The 15082-nt window shown below is 45.3% G+C and overlaps 1 protein-coding gene across 1 annotated transcript; it reads right to left on the reverse strand.

Annotated features, from left to right (window-relative positions):
* Nucleotides 1-294: 294 nt before the first annotated feature.
* Nucleotides 295-1122, reverse strand: SNRNP35 (small nuclear ribonucleoprotein U11/U12 subunit 35). Its single transcript, XM_079717167.1, has one exon. The coding sequence runs from the start codon at nt 1117-1119 to the stop codon at nt 379-381; it is 741 nt and encodes a 246-aa protein (XP_079573293.1). The 5' UTR covers nt 1120-1122; the 3' UTR covers nt 295-378.
* Between the last annotated feature and the right edge of the window lie 13960 nt (nt 1123-15082).

Genomic DNA, 15082 nt, shown 5'->3' on the forward strand with positions numbered 1-15082 from the left:
CTATAAGATGAAGGGAATTCCCTGGTGGTCCAATGGTTAGGACTCTGCACTTTCACTACTGAGGGCGCAGGTTCAGTCCCTGGTCAGGGAAGTAAGATCCCGCAGACCGCCCATGAGCCCCAAAAACCAAAAACAAAAACTATAAGATGAAGAAGAGAAAATTCAAAATATCAGCGTGTTCATCTTGAACCTGCATTCCAGAGTTGAAAGAAAACGTACCCAACCCCATTATCATAATAAGTGTTTTCTGTTTTGTTTTTGTTTTCCTCAGTAAGTTTTATTCGACCACTGGACTTGGATTCTGTATACAAGCCGTGCAGGGCTCCCTGCACTCTTACTAGCCGGGCACCTTCGTTTGGGTTTGGCAAGGGATGGAGTCTACTTACTTCTGTCCCTCTTCTCCCTCCCCTTGGCCCTGTCATCTCTGAAGTCCCTCTCTCTGTCCCAGTCACCTTCTGGCCACACCCTAGTTGATTCTTTTTCCTGCCACCTCCTCTCCCGGCCCCTGTCGTGGTCCCGATCCCTCATCCTGGAGTCCCAGTGTCTTTCTCGGGATCGAGATCGCTCCCTTCTCTCCCTCTTTCCCTCTCGAAACTGGTCGTTTTTAACAACGGGCAGATTAATGGGTTTTCGGAAAGGCCGATCCCGCCCCCCAAACCTCAGCTGCCCAGATTCCTTTTTCCCCCCCAGGCCTCCTCCAAGTCGCCGAGGAATCCACCCTTTGAGAGTCCTTTCCAGTTCATAGTCCGCAAATATCTCGTGCTGGTCAATAACCAGGCCATCGGCGTCCCGGTAAGCTTTGAGCAGAGAACGCTCCTCTTTGTACTCGATGAAGGCGTAGCCCTTCGAAAAGCCCGTGACCAAGTCCCTCACCAGCCGAAGCCGCCGGATGTCCCCGTAGCGGGAAAATACTTCCTTTAACTTCTCCTCTTTGGTCTGCAGGTTCAGTCTCGCCACAAACAGGGTGAGGAGGGGGTCTCCTGTGACGCCTTTGTTGGGGGCATATCGTGCCAGCATCGCCCTCCAGACAGCTCGATCGTGTGGGTCCTCGTCGGTGCCATCAATGCTGCCAGCTTTAAGCGGGTCATACTCCTTGGCAATGGGCATCCAATCGTTCATGTTCTGAGGAGAAGCACGGCAAGCGTTTATGTAGCATCTACCGTGAGCTACGTGTTCAATCCTTCCAACAACCCCATGAAGTAGATACTGCTTCTCACCCCTTCTTCCAACAGGGAAGGAAGAGGAGTTTTCAGACGCTGTGGCCTCCCAGCTAGAAAGCAGGGGACACAGTATCAGAGCCAGGCAGTGGGGCTCTCACTCACTCCTCCGTCAGCCCTCCCCGGAAGAAGCAGAGGGCAACGTGCCTGAGTTTGATGCATACGTGTATCATCCAGCTTAGCCACGGTAGGGCACACACAAACTGTTATAACGTGGCAACACGGATCAAAATCCAGAATCAAAACCCAGGCTAACTTTGTTATAAAGCAGAAACTAACACACCATTGTAAAGCAATTATACTCCAATAAAGATGTAAAAAAAAAAAAAACAGGCTCACCTTTCAGAGACTTTAAAATGGTCATAGGGAAACCAGCCTGGGAACTTCTGTGGAAAAGGGCATTTAAAAAAACTCTTTATGGGAGTTCCCTGGCAGTCCAGTGGTTAGGACTCGGCACTTTCACTGCCGGGGCCCGGGTTCAATCCCTGGTTGGGGAACTGGGATCCCGCAAGCCACATGGCTCGGCCAAATATATATATATAAATAATAATAATAATAACATTAGTAAAAATTAAAAACTCTTTACAAACCAAGAGTTTCAAACACATACCAGTGTAGACAATGGCATAACCTTCCATGAATTTCTCACCCGGCTCCAACTATGACCAACACCTGGCCTGTCTTATTTCATCTGTGCTCCCCACATACCCGCTCCCAGATTTTTTTTTAAATATTTATTTATTTATTTATTTAAAGACCCAGGCTGCACTGGGTCTTTAGTTACGGCATGCGGGCTCTTCGTTTCGTTATGCAGGATCCTTACTTGCGGCATGCGGGACTTCTTAGTTGTGGCATGTGGGATCTAGTTCCCTGACCAGGGATCGAACGCAGGCCCCCTGCATTGGGAGTGTGGTGTCTTACCCACTGGACCACCAGGGGAGTCCCCCCCCAGATTACTCTGATAAGGACTTTTAAAAAAAACAAAACTACACGGGAAAATGCTGCTCTGAATGCAGCACTTTGCATCTGTCAGTAAACAGGGAGCAAAGCCAAAATGACAGTGACCCAGCCGCAGTCTCTTTAGTTCAAAAGGAAGACGGGGGACTTCCCTGGTAGCACAGTGGTTAGGAATCCACCTGCCAATGCAGGGGACACAGGCTCGATCCCTGGTCCAGGAAGATCCCACATACTACGGGGCGGCCAAGCCCGCATGCTATAACACTGAGCCCACGCGCTCTAGGGCCTGCGTGCTGCAACTACTGAGCCTGTGTGCTGCAACTACTGAAGCCTGCGTGCCTAGAGCCTGTGCTCCACAACAAGAGAAGCCACTGCAATGAGAGGCCCACGCACTGCAACGAAGAGTGGCCCCCACTCGCCGCAACTAGAGAAAGCACGTGTGCAGCGACGAAGGCCCAATGCAGCCAAAAAATATATATAAATAAATAAAAAGAAACTTTATATAAAAAAAAAAGGAAGATGGGATTTCTTCCCACTTCCCTAGCTCATAATCCATTTATGCTTTGGAGCTTGAGAACTGATTGCAATGGTAATTTTAGTTCAGCAAGCACACTGCAACTGTCATTCATTCCGATAGAAGATCTTTCTATGTTTGTTTGAAAGAGGATGGGTAAGTTTAAGTCTGACACATGATAATTGATTCATGTGAATTTGCTGGAATAATTCGGTGCTTGCCAACATTTCAGACCCTGCTAGTAATCATGTGACTACCTCTGCAAAGCTTTAGAGCCAAGGCTGAAATATGTTACTTAAAAACCAGGGCTCTGTCAAATATATCTGGTGATCTTCATCCCTAACAGCATCTTTCCATGATATTTATTAAAATGGTATCTATAGTTTTTCCCCCTCTCTCAAATTTTCCTCAAGGATCTTTTTTGGTTTTGTCCTTCAATTTTGTTCTTCAGTTTATGTAGGGGGAGTGATCACAGTGGAATTTCTTTTCCCAGTAAAAAAGTAAAACACCTACAGAATAAAACCCAAAGTCAATGAACTCAAGAATTCTGACTCTCACTTAGCCTCTCCCCATATTCCACTGCAGAACCTATTCTACCCAGGACTGCTCCTCCCTCCTTGAACGTGCCCTAATCCCCTGGCTCCGTGTCTTTCCTGGTGCAATTTCCTCTGCTGGGAATATTCCGTTCCTTTCCACCTCCCACATCTCCACCTGTGGAAATTCTACTGGTCCTTCCAAGTCCGGCTTCCAGCCTCTTCCCCATGAAGCAAATCCGTTGGTCCCACAGCTCACGGTACCTCTTCTGTCATACTGATCACGTTTTGCCCAACACACAATAAACACTCTTCAACCCAGTGTCTCCAGATCCTAGGACACTTCCTGATAAATGCTGGGCAACTGAACCAACTCCAAACAAAATTCACTGAACTTATTTTGGTCCAAATCAGACAAAAAGGACCACTTCATACACGGGTTTGATCCCTGGTCCAGGAAGATCCCACATGCCGGGAAGCAACTAAGCCCGTGCACCACAACTACGGAGCCTGCGCTCTAGAGCCCGGAAGCCACAACTACTGAGCCCACATACCACAACTACTGAAGCCCGTGCGCCTAGAGCCCGTGCTCCGCAACAAGAGAAGCCACCGCAATGAGAAGCCTGTGCACCGCAGCAATGAAGAGCAGCCCCGGCTCGCCCGACTAGAGAAAGCCCGCGCGCAGCAACAAAGACCCAACGCAGCCAAAAAATTAATTAATTTTTTTAAAAAAGAAAGAAAATTGAGAGGCAGGACATTGCACCATCTGCCACCAAATTGTAAAAGGAGGGCATACATGCGTCTCATCATTAACAAGCAACTTTGGAGAAGACACCCCTCTGGTATCCTTATCAGTAAAAGGATGATAAACAACTAGAACAAGGGAAGGAGCACGAGAAGAGTGAGACGTTTTTGGTCCGGTCTGGGCTCTGCCTCTAACTCACTTTGTGTCTTTTGTCTATTATGGCTGTAATTTCTCCACATGGGGGAAAAGAAAGAGAGATCACAGTGTTGTTTGGATCTCTGCTCTGGTATTCTCTAAATGGCCCTACAATTCTTAAGATTCTAATCTTACTTCCTTCTTCTATCGCAAGGTTGCAGGAAACACAAACAAACAAAAAACAGAGACCATAATGATTATAGTTAACCTGTATCGAACACTTAGGCGGTGCCAGGCACTGTGCTAAGCACTTAACTCTCCTCACCTCTCAACAATACCGGGACACACCCATTTCTATTATTGCCATTTCAGATGCCAAAGGTGAGATGCAAAAAGATTGTCTTTTGTCCCAAATCACAGAAGTAGCCCAGCGGGGGAGTTAGAACCAAGGGCTTTTATTGACTCCAGAGCTTGAGCTCTTAACTCTTTCCTTAGATAGCTGTCATAAAATATAAAACTTGAGATGGGGATAGGAAAAAGCAGGCCACGTCTGGGTGTCTGAGGCTGAGAGCCCCCTCGCAGCCAAGTGCGAAAGGAACCCGTCCCCATTCCACAGGAAAAGGTCACAAAGATCCACCAAAGAAAGCTGACATTGCTGTACACAGAGCTCCTGTTCAAAGCTTTAAGAGTTCCTCAAGTTAAACTCTGGAAAAAAAATTACAAAGGGATAAAAGATGAGTTGCCGGTTTTCTCCCTCACATGCATGCTCCTATCAATACTAAATACCAAGAGAAGAGCGGGCTTCACAGCTTCTCGTTAATCTTTCTACGTGTATTTCCTCCGTTGCAACATTGCATTGAGATTTTCTACCACCATCTCTCTGGATGTTTAGATTCTCGTCATTACTTCATAAGCGGAGATGGGATGTGAGAGATGAATCGTCGGGGGTGGAGGTGAGTGGGGCAATGAACCATTAAAGACAGAAGTGTGGAAAGTGAAAAAGCACTGGACTGGGAGTCAGAACACCCAGGTGTAAGACCTAGTGTTATCTTCGGCAAAATTTAAATCACCTGTTAAATGCTGCTAAGTGCCTCTTCACCGCGTTTTTTTTGTGAAGATGAGAAGGTACTGTCTTTGAAAGCGCTTTCTAATTATAAATTATTATAAAAATAAAAGCTATTCTTGGGCTTCCCTGGTGGCGCAGTGGTTGGGAGTCCGCCTGCCGATGCAGGGGATACGGGTTCGTGCCCCGGTCCGGGAAGATCCCACATGCCGAGTAGCGGCTGGGCCCGTGAGCCATGGCCGCTGAGCCTGCGCGTCCGGAGCCTGTGCTCCGCAGCGGGAGAGGCCACGGCAGTGAGAGGCCCGCGTACCTCAAAAAAAAAAAAAAAAAATCTATTCTTAAGCAAGCAAACAAAGCACTCGTCCCCAGGCTGAGTCTGCATAACAGAACAACCGGCGCTTCCCACCAGGTGGGAAACAGACTGAAGGCTGGCGCCCAGAGCCGTCCGAACACGCGCAGTGAGGCCGTGGACGCTAACGCGGAAGTCTCCGTGAAAAAGTCTATACTTCCGATCCGCGCCCCCCCCCGCCCCGCCCCGCCCCGCCCCGCAGCGCCTCCGTCTCGGCCGCCGGCCCTCAGGGCTGCCTTCCTCAGCCCGTCACCATCTGAGGGGGCACAGGACGGAAGGGGCCATCCTACCAACCCAGCTGTCGCCCCCGCTCCCGGCAACACAACCCCAAAAGGTCCCCCCTCCCCTTTGCCCGCTTTCAACATGGCGGCCCACGCACGCGCCGACATACCGTCCAGGCCGAATTCTCTCGTCCTTCTCGCCAGGGTGGGCCCTACTCCCACCAGACCGCTCCCGCTCACCTCAGCAAAGCTCGGGCTTCCTTTCCCACGGAGCCTGGTGCCGAGCTGGAAGCGACGGAAGATTCTTCCTCCTTGACGGACAGGACCTTTACATCGGAAGTAGCAGATTCGTCACGGGCCCTGTTTCCTTTTTTGCTTTTATTTTAAGAAAGTTAATCACATGCCTTGAGCATCGACTGCATATCGTCTCCGAAGAGAATGAACTTTCCGTTTCTGTAAAGATTTTCACGGAGACAGAAACTGCTAAATTGAACAAAAGTTGAAAGACGACCGAATGTGCAGCTAGTTGTCTGGGAGCCGCTGAATTTCTCTCCGTAGCAAAGAGGTGTTTCAGCGCGATGCGAGTTTTAGTTCTTAGACTCACTTTGAGAATTTGATTCATATTGTGGGGGTTTTTTACTCAGAAAATGCGTATGCCGGTTCACAAGGAAACTTTGTACGTATGTTTTGCCAGAGTTTTTCTAAACCGTAAATTTAACACGTTCGCTTTCCACACAAGCAAAACAGTTCTTCACAGTCAGTTTGGAGACTTTGACTTAAGAATCGCGTGGAAGCTGGATTAAATGCCGTTTCCTGGGCCCCGCAGGGAATCAGTGAATTGAGAATCGTTGAAAATTTGCAATTTTTTGCAAGTCCCCAAATGACTCTGAGGACCCCTGCCTTTAGAGTCACGGTTAAGAAGCCCAGATTTAAAACCTAAGCGTGGGAGGGAGAAGGGAGAACCGTGTGGTCAGTAAATCTGTGTAGAACGGGTAGATGTATGCATTCAGATTATGTCGTGTTTCTTTTTTGTTAGGTCAAAATATTCGGGTAGATTACGACTTGTGGTACAACTTGAAATGTCGATACAGTTGTGCTTTTCATGATGAGTCTCGTGATTTCTTCAGCCACTCATTTTCTGATTAATTCTTACAAGTGGGTCATTTCTGCGAACAGCTGATCTCATTTTGATTCCAGTCCTATTCTTAGAAGGTAAGCCAATCACCAGCTACTAAGGATGTATTACTGCTACCTAGTTTTTATCAAATCTTTATTATGTAGGTGAAGCATAGGTTCTGAATATCTATAGCTTTCTTTAAAGTACGTTTTCTTGAAATATATTAATAAAATGTATTGAGGAAAAAAATGAGCAATATCTATAGTGTAAAATTTCATATTTAGGACTTCCCTGGTGGTGCAGTGGTTAAGAATCCACCTGCCAGGGCTTCCCTGGTGGCGCAGTGGTTGAGAGTCCGCCTGCCGATGCAGGGGACACGGGTTCGTGCCCCGGTCCGGGAAGATCCCACATGCCGCGGAGCAGCTGGGCCCGTGAGCCATGGCCGCTGAGCCTGTGCGTCCGGAGCCTGTGCTCCGCAATGGGAGAGGCCACAACAGTGAGAGGCCCGCGTACCGCAAAAAAAAAAAAAAAAAAAAAGAATCCACCTGCCAGTGCACGGGACACAGGTTCGATCCCTGGTCCAGGAAGATCCCACATGCCGTGGAGCAGCTAAGCCCGTGCGCCACAACTACGGAGCCTGCGCTCTAGAGCCTGTGTGCCACAACTACTGAAACCTGGGCGCCTAGAGCCCATGCTCCGCAACAAGAGACGCCACCGTAATGAGAAGACCGCGCACCGCAACTAAGGGTAGCCCCCCTCATGGCAACTAGAGAAAGCCCGCGCTCAACAATGAAGACCCAGTGCAGCCAAAAATAAATAAATAAACTTATATTTTAAAATTAATTAATTAAATTTAAAAAAGAAATACTGTGGTCCCAGTATCTCTGCTCTGCTGGCTTATCAACGGAAGGCTTCTGGGAAAAGTGCATCCACAGCATGAATGCTGCTGCAGAGTCTGAAGGTGCTGCAGACGTCTTTTAATATGCTTGGTGGCCTCTTGAAGGGTCATCTGAAAGGCATCTCCATGACTGCCACATGTATATAATTAAAGTTTAATTATATACAAAATTACTTATATAACAAAGTACTTTATAAACCAAGCAGAAGATCTGAAGGGCAACGTGAACAACCCTACTAGAGATTTCTATAGAAGTTTCATATTAATACAATCTTTTTTTCCTTTTTCCGGTTTTATTGACATACAGCACTATATAAGTTTAAGGTGACTTACATACATCATGATATGATTACCACAGTAAGTTTAGTGAGCATCTGTCATCTCGTATGGATACAAAATAAAAGAAATAGAAAAAAAATATTTTCCATACAGCAGTGTTAAAAAGCTATTTATCATATCATACATTACATCCCTAGTACTAATTTATAACTGGAAATAAGTACCTTTTGACTGCTTCAGTCCAATTCCCCCACCCCCAGGCCTCACCTCTGGGAACCACAAATCTGATCTCTTTTTCTATGAGTTTGTTTGTTTGTTTGTTTGTTTGTTTTGAAGTATGACTGACCTACAACACTATGTTAGCTCCTGGTGTACAATATTATGATTCGATATTTCTGTACCTTTCAAAATCACCACCACACTAATACCATCTTAAAACAAACATTTAGCATCACCTGCCAGACACTGGGCTAAGCTCACTTCACTCTCTCAACAACTCCTTGCAGGGTGTATTGTTACCTTCCGGGGTGGAACAAGAGCTGGCCTGGAGAGTAGGGTGGAGGACATTAGTCCCTTGGCCGTAGTCTCCTTTAATGCTTCCCTCACCCACCTACGCCGCCTCCCCACATGCACACCCCACCCTCCCACTCATCACCCTGAATAAACATTTCACCTAAGTTTAAAAAAAAAAAAAAGTGTGCTGTTATGCAAACACCGGCTGAAAACAAGTGCTCTGGGCACCACCCTTCCTGCAACCAAATTCTTTTCTAAAGACTTTCAGCTCCTAGAGATGAAGTCACTGACCCAGCATTGCAGGCATTTAAGCCAAAAGAGAACAGGAAGAAAGACAGACTGAGTGTACCACTCAGGAAATTAATGGTACCACCAGTATTCAGAAGAGCATGAGACCTACTCTGCTTGATGTACCAAAATAGGACCACCAGATATTTGCTAATGGAACTTTCCTATGGGTGGAATTAACCCCCAAACACTTATGGTTCCATTTTTATGAAGCATGACCCACCCACTACTTTTGTTTCCCATGTGAGTTGGGCGATACATTACTTTATGCTCCTTTTTGCAGTCAGTTTTGTTCCTACTTAAAGGCGGGGGGTGGGGAAAGCACAGCTGCACACTACTGCAGGCCTGCCTTAACTCTCAGGGGATGAGTGTTCCTGAAATTATTTTTTAAACTTCGTATAATGACGTATCACTTGGACTTTTTAAAAAGCTGTGTTGTAGACATATTCTATGTGTGTTACTGATCCAGCTTTTCATATCTTGTTCCCAAATAATCATATGAACTTGGGGAGTTTCTCATACTTCATATTCTGGAGATAAAGTAGTTTATAATAGTCATAGTAATAATAATAGCCAACATGTATTGAGCACTTACCGTGTGCCAGACGCTGTTCTAAAGCACTTCACGACAATCTTATAAAGTGGCTTCTATCCTTACCCCCATTTTATAGCTGGGAAGACTGAGCCCCAGAGAAGTAATTTCCTTGCCTAAGATCACACAGCTTGCAAGTGACAGAGCCAATCAAGATTTGAACAGTTGTGGTCTGGTCTAGAATCCGCCTTGAACACTATGGTATCACTCACTTTTTCAAATTTGAGGGTGCATGTGCATCAGAATTACCTAGAGCGCTTGTTAAAACACAGAGTGCTGGGGCCCACCCCTAACGTTTCTGATTCAGTAGGTCAAGAATTTGCATTTCTGAAAAGTTTCCAGGTAATGCTGTTGCTGCTGGTCTCGGAAACACACTTTAAGAACCTCTGCTGGGTGAAAAAAGAAACAGGCCCCAAATGGAATCACTTGTGCTAAGCCCCACGGCAGCAAAGTAAAACTTAATATATAACTTCAGTTTCAGCCTCTCCCAGGGGTGGAATTTTAAACCAATCAGTCTGGAATTTCCTGATCATCCCTAGTGAGGTAACCTGCTTGATATACTCCCCACCTTTACCCCCAAGGGAAAGTGACCTTACCTGAAATCCTTTCCTTTGTTTATGATTTCCTTGTCTTATCCCCCTTTTCTGCCTTTAAAAACCTTCCATTTGTACAGCTCCTCTGAAGCTCTTTTCTACTTGCTAGATGAGATGCTGCCCAATTCATGAATCATCAAATAAAGCCAAGGAGATTTTCAAATATACTCAGTTGAATTTTTTTTTTAAACATTTATTTAGGGGCTTCCCTAGTGCAGTGGTTAAGAATCCGCCTGCCAATGCAGGGGACACGGGTTCGAGCCCTGGTCTGGGGAGATCGCACATGCCGCGAACCACCTAAGCCCGTGCGCCACAACTACTGAGCCTGCACTCTAGAGCCTGCAAGCCACAACTATTGAGCCCGCGCGCCTAGAGCCCACGCTCTACAACAAAAGAAGCCACCGCAATAAGAAGCCTGAGCACCACAAGGAAGAGCATCCCCCACTCGCTGCAACTAGAGAAAGCCCACGCGCAGCAACAAAGACCCAGTGCAGACAAAACTAAAAGAAATAAATTTAAAATATTTATTTATTTATTTATTTAGTCTGTGCCAGGTCTTAGTTGTGGCTCACAGGTTCTTCACTGTGGCATGCGGGATCTTTAGTTGCGGCATGCAGACTTCTTAGTTGTGGCATGCGTGCGGGATCTAGTTCCCCGACCAGGGATCGAATCCAGGCCCCCTGCACTGGGAGCATGGAGTCTTACCCACTGGACCACCAGGGAAGTCCCGAATTTTGTTTTTTACCAGCTGTAATTCAGAATTGTTTTCATAATTTCCCAACGGAGAGAGAAGGGTCATGATTATCTACCAACAGATTGTCCAGTTCTATGAGGGATCTAAGAGTTAAGATCATTAACACTTGATAATAACAACCAGTGTCCATTGATGCTTATGATGTGCTGGACACTGGATGAGGCACTTTCCACAAATTATCTCATTTAATCCTCACACCAGTTTTGGGGAATACTTTTTTTTTTTTTTGCGGTACGCGGGCCTCTCACTGTTGTGGCCTCTCCCGTTGCGGGGCACAGGCTCCGGACGTGCAGGCTCAGCGGCCATGGCTCACGGGCCCAGCCGCTCCGCGGCATGTGGGATCTTCCCGGACTGGGGCACGAACCCGTGTCCCCTGCATCGGCAGGCGGACTCTCAACCACTGCGCCACCAGGGAAGCCCTTGGGGAATACTTTTATTTTTCCACGTTGACTGTAGGAAATGGGGATTTGGAGATTAGAGAATTTGATCAAACTTATGTACCAGGAAGTAACAGTTGTGAGGTTCAAGGCAAAACTACTTAACTCCACAGCCCTGTTGGCTACTACATTACAGTCCTGGCACATAGTAGGTGCTCAGTAAATAAGTTGTCAAATGAATGAACAAAAGAATCTTTTTTTTATATCAAAATCCTAGTTACTCAATGGAAGACTTTGACTGTGCGATTTACCAGGTTTCACTGTGTAACAAAGAAGGAAGGAAGATATGGTGCCTTAGAGGATGAATTTCTAGAGAAATTTCAAGGCAGAAGGAACTTTTGAAAAGGACAGTGGTGCAGAAGAGATTCATACCAGCAGTGGTGGCTGGGGATCCTGATGGTAAAAATAAATGCAGCAACATTAAATTCTTTCTGATAAGCATTGCTCTGCGAAGGCTACATTCCAACAATGATGTTCGGTGGTTTTTAGTCTATTCACAGAGTTGTGCAACCATCACCACAATCTAATTTTAGAACATTTTCATCACCCCAAAAAGAAGCCCTGTCTGCATTAGCACTCACTCCCCATCCCCCTCCCCCAGCTGTAGACAACCACTAATCTACTTTCTATCTCTATGGATTTGCTGTTGTGCACATTTCATATAAATGGAATCATACAATAGGTGGCCTTTGTGGCTGGCTTCTTTCACTCAGTAAAATGTTTTCAAGATTCATCCACATTGTAGCATCTGTCAGTCTTTCATTCCTTACCTCCTTACCAGCACTTTATTGAGGTATAATTTACCTAAAGGAAATACACAGTGTTAAGCATACAGTTCCGCAATATTTCACTCATGTGACCTTCACCAAGATCAAGATGTAGCACATTTTCATCAACCCATAGAGTTTCCTCACATGTTAAAAGAAGGAAAACTGGTAAAGTACACATAAAATTTATTTTACAACCTTAACCATTTTTAAGTGTACAGTTCGGTAGTGTTAAGTACATTCATATTGTGCAACCAAACTCCAGAACTGTTTCACCTTACAGAACTGAAACTCTATACCCACTAAACAACAACCCTCCATTCCCCCCTCCCCCAGCCCCTGGCAACCACCATGCTACTTTCTGTTTCTATGAGTTTGTACACTAGATATCTCATATAAGTGAAATCATATAGTATTTATCTTTTTTTTTTTTTTTTTTTTTTTTTTTGTGGTACGCGGGCCTCTCACCGCTGTGGCCTCTCCCATTGCGGAGCACAGGCTCCGGACGCGCAGGCTCAGCGGCCATGGCTCACGCGCCCAGCCGCTCCGCGGCATGTGGGATCTTCCCGGACCGGGGCACGAACCCGTGTCCCCTGCATCGGCAGGCGGACTCTCAACCACTGCGCCACCAGGGAAGCCCAGTATTTATCTTTTGATGACTGGCTTAATTTCACTTAGCACAATGTCCTCAAGATTCATTGATATTGTGGCATGTGTCAGAATTTCCTTCCTTTCTAAGGCTGATTAATATTCCATTGTATGTATACACCACATTTTTTTTATCCATTCATCTGTGGATGGACATTTGGGTAACTTCCACCTTTTGGCTATTGTGAATAATGCTACTATGAACATGAGTGTGCACATATGACACCCTGCTTTCAATTCTTTTGGATATGTACCCCAAAGTGGTATTGCTGGATCATATGATAATTCTATTTTTCATTTTATGTATTTATTTATTTTTCTTATTATTATTATGTTTTTATACAGCAGGTTCTAATTAGTCATCCATTTTATACACATCAGTGTATCCATGTCAATCCCAATCACCCAATTCATCACACACACCCCACCCCCACCCCCGCCGCTTCCCCCTCTTGGTGTCCATATGTTTGTTCTCTACATCTGTGTCTCAGTTTCTGCTCTGCAGGGACTTCCCTGGAAGTCCAGTGGTTAAGACTCTGCACTTCCACTGCAGGGGATGCAGGTTTGATCCCTGGTTGGGAAACTAAGGTCCCACATGCCGTAAAGTGTGGCCAAAAAAAAAAAAAAAAAAGAAAATGCAATTGATATTTTATATTGATCTTGTATGCTGCAACCTTGAGCTCATTTATTAGCTCTAATAGTTTTTTTGTGGATTCTTTAGCCTGTTAATACGGTGGATTACATAGATTGATTTTTTTTTAGTATTTATTTATTTATTTTTGGCTGCATCGGGTCTTGGTTGCAGCTGCGGGATTTTTTTTTTTTTTTTTTTTTTTAATGGCTGTGTTGGGTCTTCGTTGCTGTGCGCGGGCTTTCTCTAGTTGCGGTGAGCAGGGGCTACTCTTCGTCACGGTGCATGGGCTTCTCATTGCGGTGGCTTCTCTTGTTGCGGAGCACGGGCTCTAGGCGCGCAGGCTTCAGTAGTTGTGGCTCGCGGGCTCAGTAGTTGTGGCTCACGGGCTCTAGAGCGCAGGCTCAGTAGTTGTGGCTTAGTTGCTCCGCGGCATATGGGATCTTCCCCGACCAGGGCTCAAACCCGTGTCTCCTGCCTTTTTGAGACAAAGGATCATACATCAAAATGACATACTGACATTTTACATAAACTTCACCAAAGACACATAGTCCAGGTAAGCAAGCAATTAAGTCACCATGACTCCCTACAGAGTTTGGAAACAGTGCTGATCTTTTAAGCGGTTATATTGCTAGCATCAGAAGAAAGGGGAAAAAAAGTTGACCTTTGTGGTCAAGCAGGCATTCCCACCTTTGAGGAGGTCTGGTTAATGTATAATGCAAATGTACATTGCACATGAGAGAGGGAGAGAGGAGGCCCAAATGGACAGAGAGAGAATTTTATGTTTACATTTTCTTGTCCTGCCTTAAGATATAAATTTTATTTCATCAATGTAGTCCAGTTTATCTACTTTTTCTTTTGTTTCTTTTTCTGTGTTTTTTAAAAACTCATTGCCAAATCCATTGACATAAAGCTTTTCCACTCTGTTTTCTTCTTAGAGTTTTATAGCTTAGGCCTTTGATCCATTCTGAGTTAATTTTTGTATATGGTGTAAGGTAAGGTACATCACACTTTTGCATGTGGGTATCCAATTTTCCCAACACCATTTGTTGAAAAAACTATCCTTTCCCCAATGAGCAGTCTTGGCACCCTTGTTGAAAATGATTTGACCGTGTTTGTGAGGGTTTCTTTCTGGACCCTCCATTCCTTCATTCCTTTTTATGAGTGCATAATAGTCCATTGTATGGATATACCATATTATACTTACGGTAAACCTAATATTTCTCCATATTTAATCACAGGGTGTTGTCAGGTCTCTGATTAATGGATTACTGAGCCCTTGCCCGGGGCCTTGTTTGATCATTAAAACACTGTACCATTGTACCATCTGAAAATTGTGTCTGTTTGCTTTTTGTTTGTTTGTTTTATCCTTATCCACTCTCCATTTTGACTCCACAACTTCACTGTGGAGAAAATCTGGTACACCTACCACGAAGAAAACTGCCAATACATTCCTGGGAAAGACAAGCTCCATTGCTGGGTTGTCTGCCTATGACTGTTACAAACCCTGAATTAAATCTAAAATAACCCGTTTTGTAATCCACACTGCTAATATTCTCAGTCATATCCTGTGTAGCTGCAGAATGTTTTCTAATTTCAAAGCGGTGATTTTTGTCTTATCTATTACTCCTCCCTCCCCAACCCAAGTGCCAAGCGCCTGGCACACAAGCTTAGTGTTTGTTGGAGGGAAGAATCCAGAATACCCGCTGACAGTTTTTGAGCCTTTCCTAAGTGCTTTTTGTCACAGTCATTGTCTCATGATCTCATATATTCCTCACAACAACCCTACTCCGTAGGTACGGTTATTTACACAGGAGTAAAGTGACGCTCG

This window comes from Hyperoodon ampullatus (assembly GCF_949752795.1).
Source record: "Hyperoodon ampullatus genome assembly, chromosome: 13".
Taxonomy (NCBI): domain Eukaryota; kingdom Metazoa; phylum Chordata; class Mammalia; order Artiodactyla; family Ziphiidae; genus Hyperoodon; species Hyperoodon ampullatus.

Bases quoted from the DNA above. Each gene is read 5' to 3' on its own strand.
- SNRNP35 (XM_079717167.1), bottom strand. From the start codon at position 1,119: ATGAACGATTGGATGCCCATTGCCAAGGAGTATGACCCGCTTAAAGCT.